This window comes from Psittacula echo (assembly GCF_963264785.1).
Source record: "Psittacula echo genome assembly, chromosome: 5".
In the NCBI taxonomy this organism is placed as follows: domain Eukaryota; kingdom Metazoa; phylum Chordata; class Aves; order Psittaciformes; family Psittacidae; genus Psittacula; species Psittacula echo.
The window spans coordinates 8,663,818-8,679,249 of record NC_137739.1 but is presented as its reverse complement, the minus strand read 5'-3'; the positions used below and the strand labels follow the sequence as shown (position 1 = coordinate 8,679,249).

Here is a 15,432-nt window from a genome sequence, read left to right as displayed (position 1 = left end):
GAAGAAAGACATTTTAGATAATCTTAAGAGCTGACACAAATGAGTCAAATGAGCAAATGAAAGTCACTTATGGTGGGGAAAGCCAGCTACCTCTTCTTCCTCCCCTTATGTCATATGTAAATTTTGTGTTACAGGCTATCCATTCTGATCAGTGCTGCACTTGTTCAGCACTGGAACAGCAGTCTAACTCAGGGGGTTTTGTGCTCTGCTATAAAGTGTTGGGAGAGGGGGAGAGAAATCACAATTTCTTTGAGAGAAAAATATTTTTACTATGTGTTTCCTTCCCCAGAAACTTGAACTCAGAATATTTAACCCAAAAATGAACAGCAAATAATTAACTATAAATTTAAAGAACAGATTTGAACTGCCAATGTTTAATATCCAACTCAAAATTGAAGTTGAACAACACCTTTCTAACAGCAGCTCTGAAGAAGTATCTGACAATCTGGTAAGTACTTTAACTTGGTAATTTAAATAGGTTTTCCTATTTTTACTTCTTCTACCTATGGCCTGGTAATATATGATGCCTAAAATCATGCTAGCACACGTAATTTTATGTTTACCCTGACACAAGGGGAGAGAGCACATACCTGATACAATTCTGAAGGTGCAGCTGACGCAGAAGCAGGTAGGGGTGGTAACTCCGGTAACCGTTTTGCATGACTCATGTTATACACAGACTCATTTTGTGACTAAATAGAAATGGAAAACAATGTCAGACATTCATGAAATACACTGTTTCGAAAAAAGATTAATTCAAAAGAACAAATACTTTCAGCTTTCACTGAAAATTATGTACTGCAACTTTTATAATTTTAGGGAAATGGTCATTCTCTGGAGTACATTCCTCAGCAAAACAGGTTTTCAGATTGCACCATTCTTTGTAGTCATTTGATCAAACTTCTAACCAACAACAAATGACAGATTAAAAAAAAAAACCCATAACATTTTTATATCACTGAAAATAATTCAAATTGTTTAAAATATCTTTAGTTACACTAAAAATTCCCCATGGAGTTTGTGATGGTATAAACATTGGACATTAAAATACTAAAGCCTACCAGACTGCCAAGTTTTGGACACTGAAACAGTCCAAGCTGTGTGAACTGTGTTACTACAGATTAAAAAAAAACACCACTGGGTTTTTTCATGTCTATAATGACCCAGTTTCAGAAGAAGCTGTGTTGCCAGGATGCCACTGGAAGAACAGATTGCTCACAAGGACTCTGCAGTCTCTGAATACAAATGTTAGCATACCTAATATGTCTTAGGACTATGTTCCACCTCCTTAGAATGACAATACTTTAAGGTCACCTTTCAGGACTCCACATAAAGTTCTCTAAGGATATTTTCTCAGAATTATTCAGCCTCACAGTGCTTTAAACTGTTTTTTATGGCAACTTTCCTTAAAATAGGCCAAAACCTCACCATTAGTGTGCTCTGAGTTTCCTAAATCAAATCAGTTTAGGAGAGTCATGAGGAACAAATTCCAAACTTGTCACGCTATCAGAAAAGGAGGTGGAAGTATGTGGTATCTGAACACCAGTGAATTAAATCATCATGAAGTAGTAAGTTATTATTCAATACAATGATGTTTGTATAACATATAATGATTTTTACATAATTTTAAATACATTTTTAGCACTTGGCTATTGCTTTCTAACATATCACTGGAGAACTAGGTTGCTCAGACCTACTTTTCCAGCAGATAAAACTATGCCCTCCTCAACATCAAAGTAGAGCCCATTTAGAAATAAAATTTGAGAAAGAACTTACCTTATTTACCTCCTTGGTATTCCCCAGTGTGCCTGCACGCAGGCACATGGAAATCAAGACATTATCACTGCCAGACATATTTCACTAAAGACAGCGTGAATTGCATTTGATTAATGACTAAAAGATTGGGCCTTAGGGTACTTTAAAAATGAATAAACCATGCTCTTTAATAGGAGGTTCATTCATTCTTAAAGGTAAAAGAATTACTAACAAAGCCATCATTCATTCTAAAGCAACTCTTGTTTTATATGCTGCCTAAACTTTCAGAAAGTTAAATACTTGAGCAAAGGAATTCCTAATAAGAAGTATATTGTAAAGGCTTAGGTCTAAAGAATATTCAACAAGAATGAGTGTCTTCAAATAAGAGTTCTTCCAATTCCATCAGTAATGGCCTATTTCAGGTGATTTTTGAAAAAGTAACCAATCTTCCACAGTCACTGCAGGAAGAACCTACCCCCAAGAGCCTCGAGCTCTGTGTTGGCTTCATCTTGCTTTAGTTTTTTGTTTGCTCAGAAGTTTTTAGTCCTCCTCCTTGGTATAAGCATCCTTGTCATTACAGCACTGAAAAAGAATGAGAGGCTCATTTCAGATATTACACAAGGGGTCAATCCCAACTGCCAGGAAGAAGAAAAATCCCAGCTTTCTTCCTCCTTGTTTACAACATGAAGCTTTCTTCCCCTCCAAATCACATGCTCCCTCATTCTCCATTCCTTTCCAAGATCACTTTTCATATTAATATTTCTAACTCTCTCCAGATGCCTTTCAAGCAAGATGTTTTCCACCCTGCTCTTTCCACTTTGACCCAAACTAGTTTCCTCTCCACTGCCTGTTCTCTTCTATAGCCCCAGGGATTCTCAGCCCCGACTTGTAGTTTACGATACAGCCACACATTAATTACCATAAGAACTAAGCACACATCAAAAGGAATGGGAAAAGAGACCAAGAGAAATGCCCAGCATGACATACACATCCACAAAGTGCATGAGCGAGCAGGGTGAGAGCAGGTACTATCTGCAGGTGCCTGTGTTACCAGTCCCTCTGCCCGTTCCAGCTTGGTGAACTCCTCTGACACTCTCAGCTTCGTTGCCTCAGTTACAGCATAGCTGGTGCTTGGAGACAGGAATTCCCTCCTCCTGCACCTCCCCAAGCAGAAAGAAGACAGCCCCTTTCAGCACAGTGTTGTGCCAAGCTGTGGTCAGGGAGATTCAGTCGTGGAACCTGTGAGCAACTGTACAGGTTTATTCTACCTCTGAAAGCTACTAAGAATGTAGTCCTAAAACATCTGAGATATTCTGACATTTGTATGAAAACACTGCACACAGCAAGGGAGCTCCCAGAGCAATAAATGCTATATAAACCCAAGCTCTGCCAACACAGCAAGACTTCCATTTTAACTTAAACTCTTTCTGAACATTTTTGGATGCTATTTTTCATCCTATTTTCTGTAAACTGTGGGAAAGCTGACATGTCTGAGTTAACAGCAGGGCTTTTCTTACATCTTGACCTAACACCAACAACAAAGTGTGACGTTGTTCTTGCCTGGCCACACATGAAAGTACCTACCATAACCTAAGCTGCTCTTTAAACACAGGCCGGCAGTGTGGGGTACAGAACCAGCACTGCAATGCTGGAGCTGGCAATCGCTTGGCTTGTATGTGCCATAACTCCCCAAATATTTTAGTGCTGGTTTGCAACATGAGCATCCTCCTGCTAATTCAAGCTGATGCTGGCATGAAGACAAGCTCAATTAAGCAATCCACACAACAACTCTGATGCTTACATATGCATGCCCTTTGAAGTTAAATAAATTACTTGTTCAGCTTGGGAAACATTAAAAGCAGTTATTTTATAAAGAAAGAGATTATATGTGAATTTTTAGCTGAAGAAATGATTATGCATAGCAGGAAAATAATTTACTAAGATGTATAAGACTATCTCCAAAACCACAGCTATGGCATGTTTCAAAACTAGGCAGAAATTTCAAATCTCCAACATACTTCTAAACTCAATGGAGCCATTACACTTTATAGTGCCATTATCACTAGATTATGTCACACCATAATTCTACCAGTTTGCTATTCCCTGTGATCACCTTAAAAAAACATGCAAAATTGACACATTGAAATTTAATTTTATATACACTGTTCTACTAGGAATATCAATACACTATGTGTTTTAATAATATGAGCTATAAAGACTTTTAACAGTTCGACCAAAATAAACTTGCCCTCCCAAGTCTCTCTTTGCAGATATCTTGTGCTGGGCTTTTCGAGCCCACGGTCCAAACTGGTATTAATATGTAATTCTCTTTTTCACTCCCTTTGTCCACAGAGATCCTTGTACCTGCGGAGCTCTCTGAAATCAGCATCTCAAAGACACTGAGCCCTGATAGTCTGACAAGTTAAAAACCTCATATAAACTTCATAAACCCCCTCTTTGCATTATAAGACTGGCATGCTCTAAATTAAGCACGCTATTTATTTTATTGCCTTTAAACAATAATCATGAAATCATTAATATTCAGGTTTGCATTACTCTCCTGGGTGAGATCAATAAAAAAAGCGATCAAAGCAATCATGAGAAGCATGAATATTTTACTCATTTCTGGCTAATTTACAATGTAAAAAAAGAAAATCTATGTAGCAAAATCTGGGAATTCACTGAAGCTTCATGCTTGCATAAATCACCATCATGATGGCTCTGGAAAGTAGCCAGGCCAAGCCACAGAATCATAGAACGGTTTGGGTTGGAAAAGACCTTAACATCATCTAGTTCCAGCCCTCTGCCATGGGCAGGCATCATGCAATAACCTCACCAAGCAGCATTTCTGAGATGAACAGTCCCATCCAGACGCTGAGACATCATAGCATGCACTGATCTTGCTGAAAGCACAGCTAAATTTTTGAAGTAATTATTCCTCACATGGAGCATCTCCCCAAACAGGTTTGCACATGGCCACCCAAACACCCATGGAGACAGCAGGACAGGGTGGAAATGAGTTGGAACAAGTAACTAGAGATAGGAGGAAGGTGGTTATGCCAGATGAAGTGTTCCACAGCTGCCATTCCAAACAACCCACAGCGTGACTGCCCAGTAGTCACAAAGCTGCCTTTGTAGCTTCCCACTCAGATGGCAGCAACCCCTCCAGCTGGGGAGGGTGCGATTGTCGACATGTATCTGAGCAATTCCTGGCACACGAGTGGTGAGGTGCAGCCCCAAAGCCATGTAGGTGCTGAATACACCCCAGATGCTCCTCTCACCCCAGCCTGTGGCACCCCAGTCTCTGAAGGCTAAGCGTGCCTCTGCACGCCTGTGCTTCCCACAGGGAGGAACTGTGCGGCTAGCGCTGCCACCCTCCTCTTCTACCCTTAATTCGAAAAATCTCAGGGCTGTGTCCCCTAAAGCCACACTATCCCATGGGACCCTCCCTGAGGCTGCTCAGACCGGAGCGGCTGAGACAGGGTCTGGGTGGTGAAAGGCAGGACGTGAAGTGGAACATGAAAGGGCACAAAAGGCAAGCCCCTCAAATCCGGCGGTAAGTGGAAACCTCCCGGGTCCCTTCCTCGCCAAACACCCCACCCCGCTGCCGGCGCCGCCACTCCGGGCCCTGCCCCAGCTCTGTCCTCTCTTCAGCGCCGCCAGCCCCCTCGGGGAGGAGACAGCGGCAGGAGGGCGGCGGTGCTTCCCTGAGCGCCGGCAGGCCCAGCCTGGGCCACGCCGGGTGTTGCATGCGGCGGGCGGGAGGTCAAGCCGCTGCGAGAGACCGCGGCCCGGCGGGCAGGTGAGAAGGACGGCCCCGGCTCTTCAGAGGGCGGGTGGGGAGCGGCGCCGCCCCGCTCCGCCTGCCTGGGACAGAGGCCTGCCTGTGCGCCCTGGCCGCCGCTCGGCTGTAGTGAGAGGGCCGGCGGAAGCGGGAGCCGGGTGCCCCTTACCTCCGCGGCCCCCCGCCCACTGCGGCGGGGGATGTCAGGCACCAGCGCCGACCTCTCAGTGCTGCGCGGTCTCCCCCCGCCACGGTGGGTGGGGAGCCCCGCGCTGTGCGCAGCGCTGAAGGCCGGGAACGGCGGGACAGAGGCCCAGGGCTCGGCTGCTGCCCGGGGACCCGCTTTAAGGGTAACGGCAGCGCGCCCGTGGCAGCAGCTGTGGCAGCAGTGGCATGGCGGGGTGTGGTTTATCGGCTCCTGACCTCGCTGTTAAGTGTCCGGTGCGGGCCGCGGGGGGTGGTGTGGTGAGCGGTGCGCCTCGGGCGCGGGCTGCTTCGTGAGGGGCGGCTTCCTTCGGCCCGAGGTCGTGTTCGCCGGTGCTGGGTGAAAGTGTTGTGTAAACAAAGGGGAGACCGTGTGTGTAGGCAGAGTATAAACCGAACATGGACACGCTATTTAGATTTACAAGCAGGAAAAAATACCTTCTACTGTTCCATTGGTGAGGGTTCCCCTAGCAACAACACGTTATATTTGGTGAGGGCACATCTTTTACCTTATGTTGCCTTTACACCATCAGAATTCAATGTGTTGAATATGCTCCATCCCTGGCAGTGTTCAGTGACAGGTCGGACACAGCCTTGTGTGACATGGTTTAGGGTGGAGGCAGGGGGGTTGGAACTAGAAGATCATAAGGTCCTTTGCCGCCCGAACCGTTCTATAATTCTATGTTCAGAGCCTTTGGAAAGTATTTTGCCTCTACATGTAGAGTTGAAACTGTACAGGGTGTGGCTTCAATTCCAAACACGAGGCTGCTCACAAAACCAAGTCTCATTAATATGGGACAAGTTTCCAGCACTAGAAGTGACAAATAGTCCTTGTAAATAGTTAGAATTTACGCTTTTACAGGTAAATTAACACCCTCATGGTTAAATGCAGGGTTAATGTTACAAAGGAAGAAGATGAGAGTTACCTTGTATCTTCATAATTGGCTTTGAAGGGTTTTAGAAGAGCTTGCAGGGCCAAGCCCCTACATCTAGATGAACTTTTGTAAAAGCAACATTTCAGACTTTGTGGGTCAGATTAACATCTATAATCTACATTCTCTGTGTTGCAAAAGAAAGACTTCATTATCAAAAGATGTCTGTATGAGGCTGTTACTAATTGTACCTTAATTTTAAGGAAAATTGGATGGCCGAGTGAGAACTGGTTGTTCAGAAGATACATGACTGTGGCTGAGGATTACAACATGTCTAAAGAAATGCAAGAACTGCAAAAGCAATGGCACTCCATGGTGCAGTCCATCCACAGCAACTCAAATGTGGGTCTGGATTATAATTTGTCTATAAAGAAACTACTTTCATAACTCTCAGAGTATCACATCCTAATTTATTTAAATGCAATTTCAAAACTGGGGGGGTTGGGGAGAATCAGCACTCCCTTTTTTAATGTGAACACTGAGGAGCCTATGGGAAGGGCTGTTTTCCCACATCTTCATCAGTCAGGGAAGCCTGTTCATTCTGCATTTCTGTGTCATACTGGTATAACCTTTTGAGAGAATAGAGTGGTATTTTAGTGGAATGGTTGTGCTGCTATATAAAGAGCTGAAAATACAATATGTATTTCCTTAAGGGAAGGGAAATATATATTGTAGTATACAATGCTACAGTAAAATTCCAGTGTAAAGGCATGATTGCGTCTGTAAAAAGGATTTTTTTTGTACCAGTAACACTATAATTAAATTCCTAACAACTTTGTGATACAGACATGCCTGCGCTGGACTTATGCTCAATAAATGAGCAGGTTGCAGATATTACTGAGGCATGGAAAAAAGAAAAAAAACAGAATTTCTAAATGTTACAGTATTTTTTTTCTTAATAAATACATTTCTCTAGATTAAAATCATAGCTGTGAAGACACCTCTGAAATCTGTGCAGCTAAACTGTGATTGGTTCTTTTTTTCACTTGTTTTCAGATTGGGTTTTTTTTGTTGTTTTTTCTTTGTGCAAGAATGGAACTGGGAAGTCCAAGAGAACCATGTCTGGGTTTGGTAGAATTGTATTTGCTATGAAGTTATCTAAATTTGCAGTGAGTCCTCATGTTTTTGAAATACAAAGGCAACGGCTCCCCTCTGTTCAAGCTGCAGACTTACAAAAAGATGCTACCTGTAGTTCACTGAAGTAACAGTGATCTTTAAAAGTTACCTATGACAAGACAAAAGAACAAAATCTGAAATGTTTTTCTTTCATCCACAGGTGGTTGCATTTATGAATTCTCGTGTTGGCCAGTACTTAGATGACCATCCTTTTATTGCCTTATCACTCCTGATGTTTATTGCAGTGTCTGCTATTCCTGTTGCATTCTTCCTGATTTTTGTTGTTACAACAGCCATAATGGCCTGTATTGGTGTGATAGTCATGGAAGGTATTGGATGCATGAATGTATTAACTTACTTACTAGCTTTTAAGGCATGTTGTCTTTTCCTTCTTTCCTTCTTCCTTCTGAAGTTCCCAGCTCAAGCAATTGAGTCCTCAGGTCTCAGCAGTAGTAAAACTCTAAATACAAGAGTAGTAATCTGATTAAGTGTAGATTATACAGGGGAAATCCTATTTCCCTTTTTAATTGCAGCCGCCAGGATATGCCTAAACCAGTTATCTTGACCTAGCTTTTATAAAAGCTAGCTAGTTGATTGCAGAAGACTGTTTTCCCAAATGGTTTGAAATTGGGGTTGTGGTAGAATGTCAGTTCTTCTAATTTACTTGTATATAAACTTGTTGAAATAGCAAACTGCTTTTCTTTTATTAGGTGTTGTAATAGCCATAGGTGGCATAGCCCTCCTTTGTGTGCTGTGTGGCCTGAGTGCACTCTCACTGGGAGTTTCTGGAGTGCTGAGTCTTTGTTATATCGTTCTTTCAACTCTGATCAACTACTGCTGTGCTTCAAGGTGAGTATCGATGCCTTGATCCATGCTTGGCTTTCAAACTGCAGCTGTACTACTGCATTGATTACTTCAGTTATTCTCAGTGAGCCACTATTGCTTAGTTTAACAAATATTTCTTGAATACTAGAGCATCTTTGGCTACCCTGGTGGCTTAATGTGCAGCATATAAATATCTGGTCATCAATATATGTTTTAATGAGAGTGGATACATGCCCTCTTTCCTCTTCAGGAAATGCACATACCCATTCAGAAACCTTTCCTGAACATGATTCAGGAAAGAGGAAATGTAAGCAGTCCTTAAATGTGCATGTGCTAACACAACACAGCATCAAGCAATCAAATACAACTTTGTCTCCCTCAGAATATTTGCCACTTTAAGTGTCATAAAAGCATGCTTCCCAATTGGACTTTGCCTAGAGGATGCACCTTTTACAGTTCTTTTTTCATGATAACCCATATCAGTCTGCTTACCTGCTTTTGTAGAGTAAAGGATCAAAATTAGTTGTAGATTAGGGATAGGCAGAGGGGTACTTAAAAGGCACAGTGTGGCCTAAATAGAAATTACAGGGTTTGCTGGGTGCTGCACATGTGCAGGTTGCCAGTCATGTCTCCCAGTACTTTAGGCTTGGAGGCCCATTTCCATCCGCGTGGCCTTACCCATGCTTTTCGCAAGCATCTGGCTAGGACTAAGAGGCACCAGCAGGTTGTGCTGGAGTGCCACCTGTTGGCTGCTTAAATATCTCTCAGGGCATGAGTAATAATAATCCCTTCTTAAGCGTAGGGAAGAGCAAGAAGAACGTTCTCAGTTTGCTCCTTCATCACAGCTGTGCTTCTTGCGCAGCTCTCAAGGACACACAAAACTGCCTGTTGAGCCTGTGATATCGTCAGGATGACAAGACCATGGTGCAAGGCCCGGTGTACTTGTATTTGTTCCAGGGCACTGTACCACTCCTGCAGGTCATGCTGCCAGGTCTGTAACATTGCCCACCAATTCCAGAAAAGATGTCTTTTTTTTTTTTTTAAACATAGCATATCCAAATACACAACCTGACCTATAAACCAGTTATATTGACATGCAGCTTTAATGTTAAGACAGGTAATGCCTGCTCTTTTTATGTTCCTGTGTCTTTTGAGAGAAGCTCTGGTAAAGTGGCAGTGAATGTTCCAGGAGTGTCAGGTTTACATTTCATGATGCTCAGCTTTTTTGAGCAGAAAGTTAAAGGACAATAATCTTATGGAAGAGCAGACTGTAAAATCATTCTTTTTTTTTCCTGTTTACAGGGGTCAGATACGGAAGAAAGAAGTCAATGGAAGTTTGCCACGGAAGAGTCCTCTTGTCTCAGATCTTTCTGCCAATAGTGGAAAGAATGAATAAGTGGGTTTCTCTCCACTTCCTTCAGAGGCACTTACCTGCACTATTCTGACCTTTGCTATATAGTGGTTTACTCTTGAACATTCAACCTTTGTGCACTCCTTATGGGAACTGAAAAAAATCAATATGCATCTTAGATTGCCACTGTAAAACTAGTGTTAAGAATAACCATTAAACATCAGTGCATTGCAATATAAAGTCTATGTACAAGATGGAATATTCCACAGAATTTGGTAAAGGGATGTAACAATAACTGCTACTGTTAAGTTAGTGATGATTAGGTGAAAGAAAGGGTAGGTAGGTATTGGACATTTGTTACTGGAGTTCTGGATGTACTATCATTTGGAATTCGGATGCAGCAGTTGGTCATTTTGATGCGTGTGTCAAAGTGTAGAACAACACAAATGTGTTTTGAATGTTACAAGAATATTTTAAGCCTTAACAGCCTTTGTTAAAATAGTATGAGCACACCATGCAAATGCTTTATATTTATTATGCAAGGAAAATTAGGATTTATTGTATGTTAAGTCATGATACAAGCCTTTCTATACCTTTAGATGCTGCATTATTCTGAAGGGATATTTTTCCTGTTCTCATTGCTTCATCACATCAAGGGTATGCGGTTAGGTCCTGCATTTTGTCATACTTGTTTAGGAGTTTAAATTGCCTGTTTTGCTTTTCAGTTGTAACTTCTGGTCTGTTATTTAAGTTGGAGCTGGTTTTGTTGTTTGGGGTTTTTTCATTTTTGTGAATGCTGTAATATTCTTAAGCATTAAGAAAGTATCTAACTCTATTATTTTAATAAAGTGCTGTTTGTTTAACTGAGTTGTTATTCTACAGGAAAAACAACTTTCCAGATCGATTTCTAGAAAGGCTACATTTGGAGCTGAATTTTTCTCCTCAGTTAAAGTATTTTGGCTGGTTAATACTGCTGAGCCACAGACTGCAGATTACTCTCCTCATTCCTGTAAAGAAAATGCAGAATCCTAAGGACTAAATTAGGGTAATACTCCAATTTTGCATGAACCAACATGCTGTTTGACTCCAACTGGAGTCAAAGTTTACCTAAGCTATGTGTTCCACATGGCATTGGTGGTAACATTTTCAGCTCTAAAGATAAGCTGGCCCCAAACTTCAGCAGCGGAGCGAAATCGTGTTCGGCCCTGCTCTGTGTTACTCTGCAGGAGACTGACAGGACTTGATGCTAGTTACTAAATTCTCATTAAATGTGGAGGATTTACAGAATGAAGATCACACCAAGAGATTTTTTTCATCATTTACTAAGTAGGTAAAAAGTTCGGGGTTTTTTCAGGTGCTTCAAAGCATTGCAATCAGATTTTGTTTTTTTAACTTCCAGTTAATAGTAGAATACAAATGGCAAGAAGGAAAGAAAAAAAGAAATAAGGAAAAGTATTTACTTTCCTTGTAAGAAAACCTAGTGCTGTGATAGTTTACATGACGTACAGCCTGGAGAAATCTAGCTGAAATACAGAAGAAAGCTTTAACGTCAATAGATGTACACAGTTTATTTACATTGCTGGGATACCCAGTTTAGGATCTAACCATAGCACTTGTCAATTATAGTAGAGCTCTGCTGGTCTGCAGCAGGTGAGGATCAGAGTGAGGAACAGAACGGTATTCTTAACAATTGTGTGGTACTGTGCAGTGATGTATATCACAGCTGTAGGTAATGCAACCTAAAAGTAAATTCCCCAGTGCCTACACTGGACTTCAAAAGAACCTGAAAGATACTGGTGTTTGCAAGTGAAGAGACTCCAACTAGGCAGTAGGTTGGGGGCAATGAGGTGAAAGAGACATTTTGCACTGGCTGGTAAATGGAACACATTATCTCTTGTGCAAATGAACTGGTGCCTGCCTTTAAGAGCTGTGAAGTACTAAAATAAGAACTATTTCCAAGTGCTAGAAATCCTTATGACTAGCAAAAAGTGAGCCTTGAAATAGCAGCCTGGTCATTACGGAATCCTTTCTGCCTTTTGCCATTCTCCTGGCTCCCCTTGGTACATTTGGGTCTAACTTTGCTTTGCAAATCTTCTTCTAGGCAGTAATGCCTTCAATCTAGGAGTTTACTGGCTGCTAAGAGCAAACTGATGGTTATGAGGAGAATAAGGCAGAGATTAGTGTGACGTGATTATAACACAGTCACCACTTCATTTATTTAATGTTTCCAGTGTTGTCTTTTTTACATGTTGAACTGCCATAATTTCAAATACACCTTGAAAATAAATCCCTTGTTTATCTCCTATTGTCTTCTATGAGTCCGCCTAAAATGAAATATACGTAAGTATTACTGTGCTCGAGACATCAAATGAATATGAAATGGAGAATGCACTCTACAGGAGGGAAATAATGATGCTATTTTTCATCTGTGCTACAACTTATCAGGCACAGCCAGAAAAATACTAGCTTTCTGCATACTTATTCACACAGCTTGTTACCTTTTCACTTTTATGATCTTGCTTTAGAATCTAAAGAAATTAGCCCCAATGTATACTTGCAAATCTTGCTGCAAACTTGAGTTTAGGTTAACACAGCTCTTTGCAGAATTTTATTAAGATATTTATACTTAATTACAGAATCACAGAATCCCAAGGGTTGGAAGGGACCTCAAAAGATCATCTAGTCCAACCCCTTCGCAAGAGCAGGGTAACCTAGAGTACATCACACAGGAACTTGTCCAGCCGGGCCTTGAATATCTCCAACGTAGGAGACTCCACAACCCCCTGGGCAACCTGTTCCAGTGCTCTGTCACTCTCACAGTAAAGAAGTTTTTCCTGATGTTCACATGGAACCTCCTATGCTCCAGTTTACACCCATTACCCCTTGTCCTATCACTGGACATCACTGAGAAAAACCTAGCTCCATCATCCTGACACTCACCCTTTACATATTTGTAAATTAGACCCTGAAAGTAAAGTGTGCTCTCAGTGCTGCCTAGCCATCCTTTTATTTATAGGATCTACTTACTCACAGGCCCCATTTTGCCTCTCCAGAGCACAAGTTCATTGTTTAGTCTATCAGTGGATCCCAATCACTGTCTTTAGCACTCAAATGAAATCCTGCTCTCCCTGCAAGCCTATTTCCAGCACCCTGCTGCCAGCTTGGAGACAGGTGCTGCACTACATTCCAGCATCAGTTTTGCCTGGTGGTGGTGCAGGGAGCTAAGGAGCTGCTTTTTAACCTGCATTAACAGCATCTGCTGAGGCTCAGAGTGGTGGCTTTCTAAGCAGCCCCACAGATCTCCAAGGAATCAGCAACCTTTATTCTTTCAACATGAAACACTAACATCTTCAAGCTGCTGATGGGGATCAATTTTTCCTGATGGATGGATTTTAAACCAAATTACACTGAGAGCTTGAACAACTGCATCCCCAACAGCTCCAAGGCTGTTGAAAACTTGTCTGTCTCCTAAGTGCAATAAACAGGTAAGTGAAAATACAAATGAAAATATACAAGTATATGAACTATAATGGGTATAAAAGGGGAGTGGAAGGGAGAGAGAAAAAAAAATCACTTATGTGAAATGGTTTTGAGGAAAGCCTGAATGTGGATATTATTATCCATATGGTTGAGCAATATCAGAAATATGAATAAATGCATTGAAATATATTAATTATAAATGTATGCATTTGAAAGGGTCTGAATGCACATACGTAGGACGATACACACTGGTGCTATTCCACTCTGTTAATGTGTGTTTGTACGTATGAAAGGAAGAGTGAGTGTATGCACATTTGATTAGAGACACGTGTTTTAACATACACATTTGTGAAAGCTGGTAAGAAGATGCCTGTGTGGTTATACACAGCCACACACATAAAGCAACCCCTCATCTTACATGTGCCTAAGAAATACATTATTGTTCACATTCGGAGCACTCATTGTCCATTAGAAGCCAGAGTATCCACAAGGCATGTCCTCACCCGTGCTCCTGGCACAGCTGACTTTTTTCCTACGTGCACTTGTCTCTGCAGGTAGCCCCAACAGAATGAGCTATGGCAGCTTCATCATGCCCACCCTGTTTGGCATTATCTGCCTGTTGGGCATTATTGGTAACAGCCTGGTTACCTGTACAGTCTGGCCCTAACAGTAGTGTCCCAGATATCTTCAGCAGCAGCCTCTCCGTGGTGGACCTGCTCTTCCTCCTGGCTATGCCAGCTGCTGGGGAACAGACCTGGTGCTTTGGGGAGATGATGTGCTCAATCGTCACTGCCCTGGATGTCAACAGCCAGTTCACCAGCACCTATATCCTAACTGCTATGCCCATTGACCACTACCTGGCCACAGTCTACCCCTTCACCTCCACTCGTTTCAGGAAGCCGTCTGTTGCAATCCTTGTTATCTGCATGCTCTGGACCCTTTCCTTCCTCAGCATTACACCTGTGTGGATATATGCTCAGCTCATCCCTTTGCCTGGAGGTCTTCTGGGCTGTGGGATTTGTCACATTTATTGGTACACTCTCTACCAATTCTTCCTGGTCTTTGCCATCCCTTTTGCTTCATCACAGTGGCTTAGAGGAGGATGTTGCTCAAGATGGCCAGGTCCTCAGAAGCACTGATGAGCCACAGATGTACCAGGGCTTGAACCAAGAGACAGACCCGTACAGCAATTGCTATCTGTGTGACATTCTTTATTTGCTGGGCACTTTTCCACATCCTGCAACTGGCCCAGCTCTCCATGACTCACCCCACACTGCCTTTCCACTATGCCTGCAATGTAGCTATGAGCCTGGGTTATGCCAACAGTTGTCTGAACCCCTTCATCTACATTTTGCTGAGCAAAAATTTCCGGAGGGGGCTTGGGGTCCCTGTAAGACCAGCAGCAGCAGGGCAGACTTCCCCAAAGGGGAGCAAAAGCATGCGGGAGGATGTAGTTGAGTCAGGACAACCACAGCTGCACTTGGTGTCCATCTCTGGTAGGTGGCAAGACTCACAGTAGTTTGGGTAAGCCTCCCCTCTTCTCTCTTGCTGAAACACTCAGGCAGTAGCAGGCAAGTGGGCATCATGCACCACATCTCCGGGAGGTTGGACCTTTACTTGGCCTAGAGGCAAAGTCATGGCAGCATTAGGTAGAAGCTCTATTTGGCATTGTGTTTCTATTTACATCTTCCCCAACAGCTATGAATTGTATTTTCCCCAGGAGATGAAAAGCTTTCAAGCCTTTTATTAGATCACCCCACATGCAAAAAATACTTTGGTACAAAACCCCAGACAAGTAACAATCCTCTGCTCGTGAATGAAACAACATCACTATTTGAAACTCAGGGACTTTCAAGTTAGCTTCTTGTTTTAAGCCACTAAGGAGGAAAGAAGTGATTTGGACCATTCTGGGTATTTTTTTCACCGAAATATGACTCAGGAGCACAACAAACTTCACAAAGGTTTTAAACAACAGGAAAAATACG

The 15,432-nt window shown here is 42.3% G+C and overlaps 2 protein-coding genes and 1 pseudogene across 3 annotated transcripts in view; 2 read left to right on the top strand and 1 right to left on the bottom strand.

Annotated features, from left to right (window-relative positions):
• Positions 1–2,263, bottom strand: part of DNAH3 (dynein axonemal heavy chain 3) — a gene marked incomplete at both ends in the record, with an annotated part of 62,728 nt that extends 60,465 nt beyond the window's left edge. The window contains 2 exons of the mRNA XM_080619385.1: positions 591–692; positions 2,231–2,263. Coding sequence (XP_080475511.1) covers positions 591–692; positions 2,231–2,263 — 135 coding nt within the window. The remainder of the gene's footprint in view (positions 1–590; positions 693–2,230) is intronic.
• Positions 2,264–6,939: 4,676 nt separating this feature from the next.
• LDAF1 (lipid droplet assembly factor 1) lies at positions 6,940–10,023 on the top strand. Its single transcript, XM_080617708.1, has 4 exons — positions 6,940–7,017; positions 7,952–8,120; positions 8,502–8,640; positions 9,919–10,023. Exons 1-4 carry the CDS (start codon positions 6,946–6,948, stop codon positions 10,010–10,012), a joined length of 474 nt encoding a protein of 157 aa, XP_080473834.1. The 5' UTR covers positions 6,940–6,945; the 3' UTR covers positions 10,013–10,023.
• Positions 10,024–14,015: 3,992 nt separating this feature from the next.
• Positions 14,016–14,966, top strand: LOC308221170 (melanin-concentrating hormone receptor 1 pseudogene; annotated as a pseudogene). The gene has a single exon. The product of its transcript is annotated as a melanin-concentrating hormone receptor 1 pseudogene (transcript).
• Positions 14,967–15,432: the final 466 nt, after the last annotated feature.

What these genes read in the sequence shown, in the direction of transcription:
- LDAF1 (XM_080617708.1), top strand. Translation starts at nt 6,946, where the DNA reads ATGTCTAAAGAAATGCAAGAACTGCAAAAGCAATGGCACTCCATGGTG. An exon ending in TGGTGTGATAGTCATGGAAG is followed by an intron (nt 8,121 to 8,501) that starts GTATTGGATGCA and finishes TTCTTTTATTAG; the next exon opens with GTGTTGTAATAGCCATAGGT. An exon ending in AACTACTGCTGTGCTTCAAG is followed by an intron (nt 8,641 to 9,918) that starts GTGAGTATCGAT and finishes TCCTGTTTACAG; the next exon opens with GGGTCAGATACGGAAGAAAG.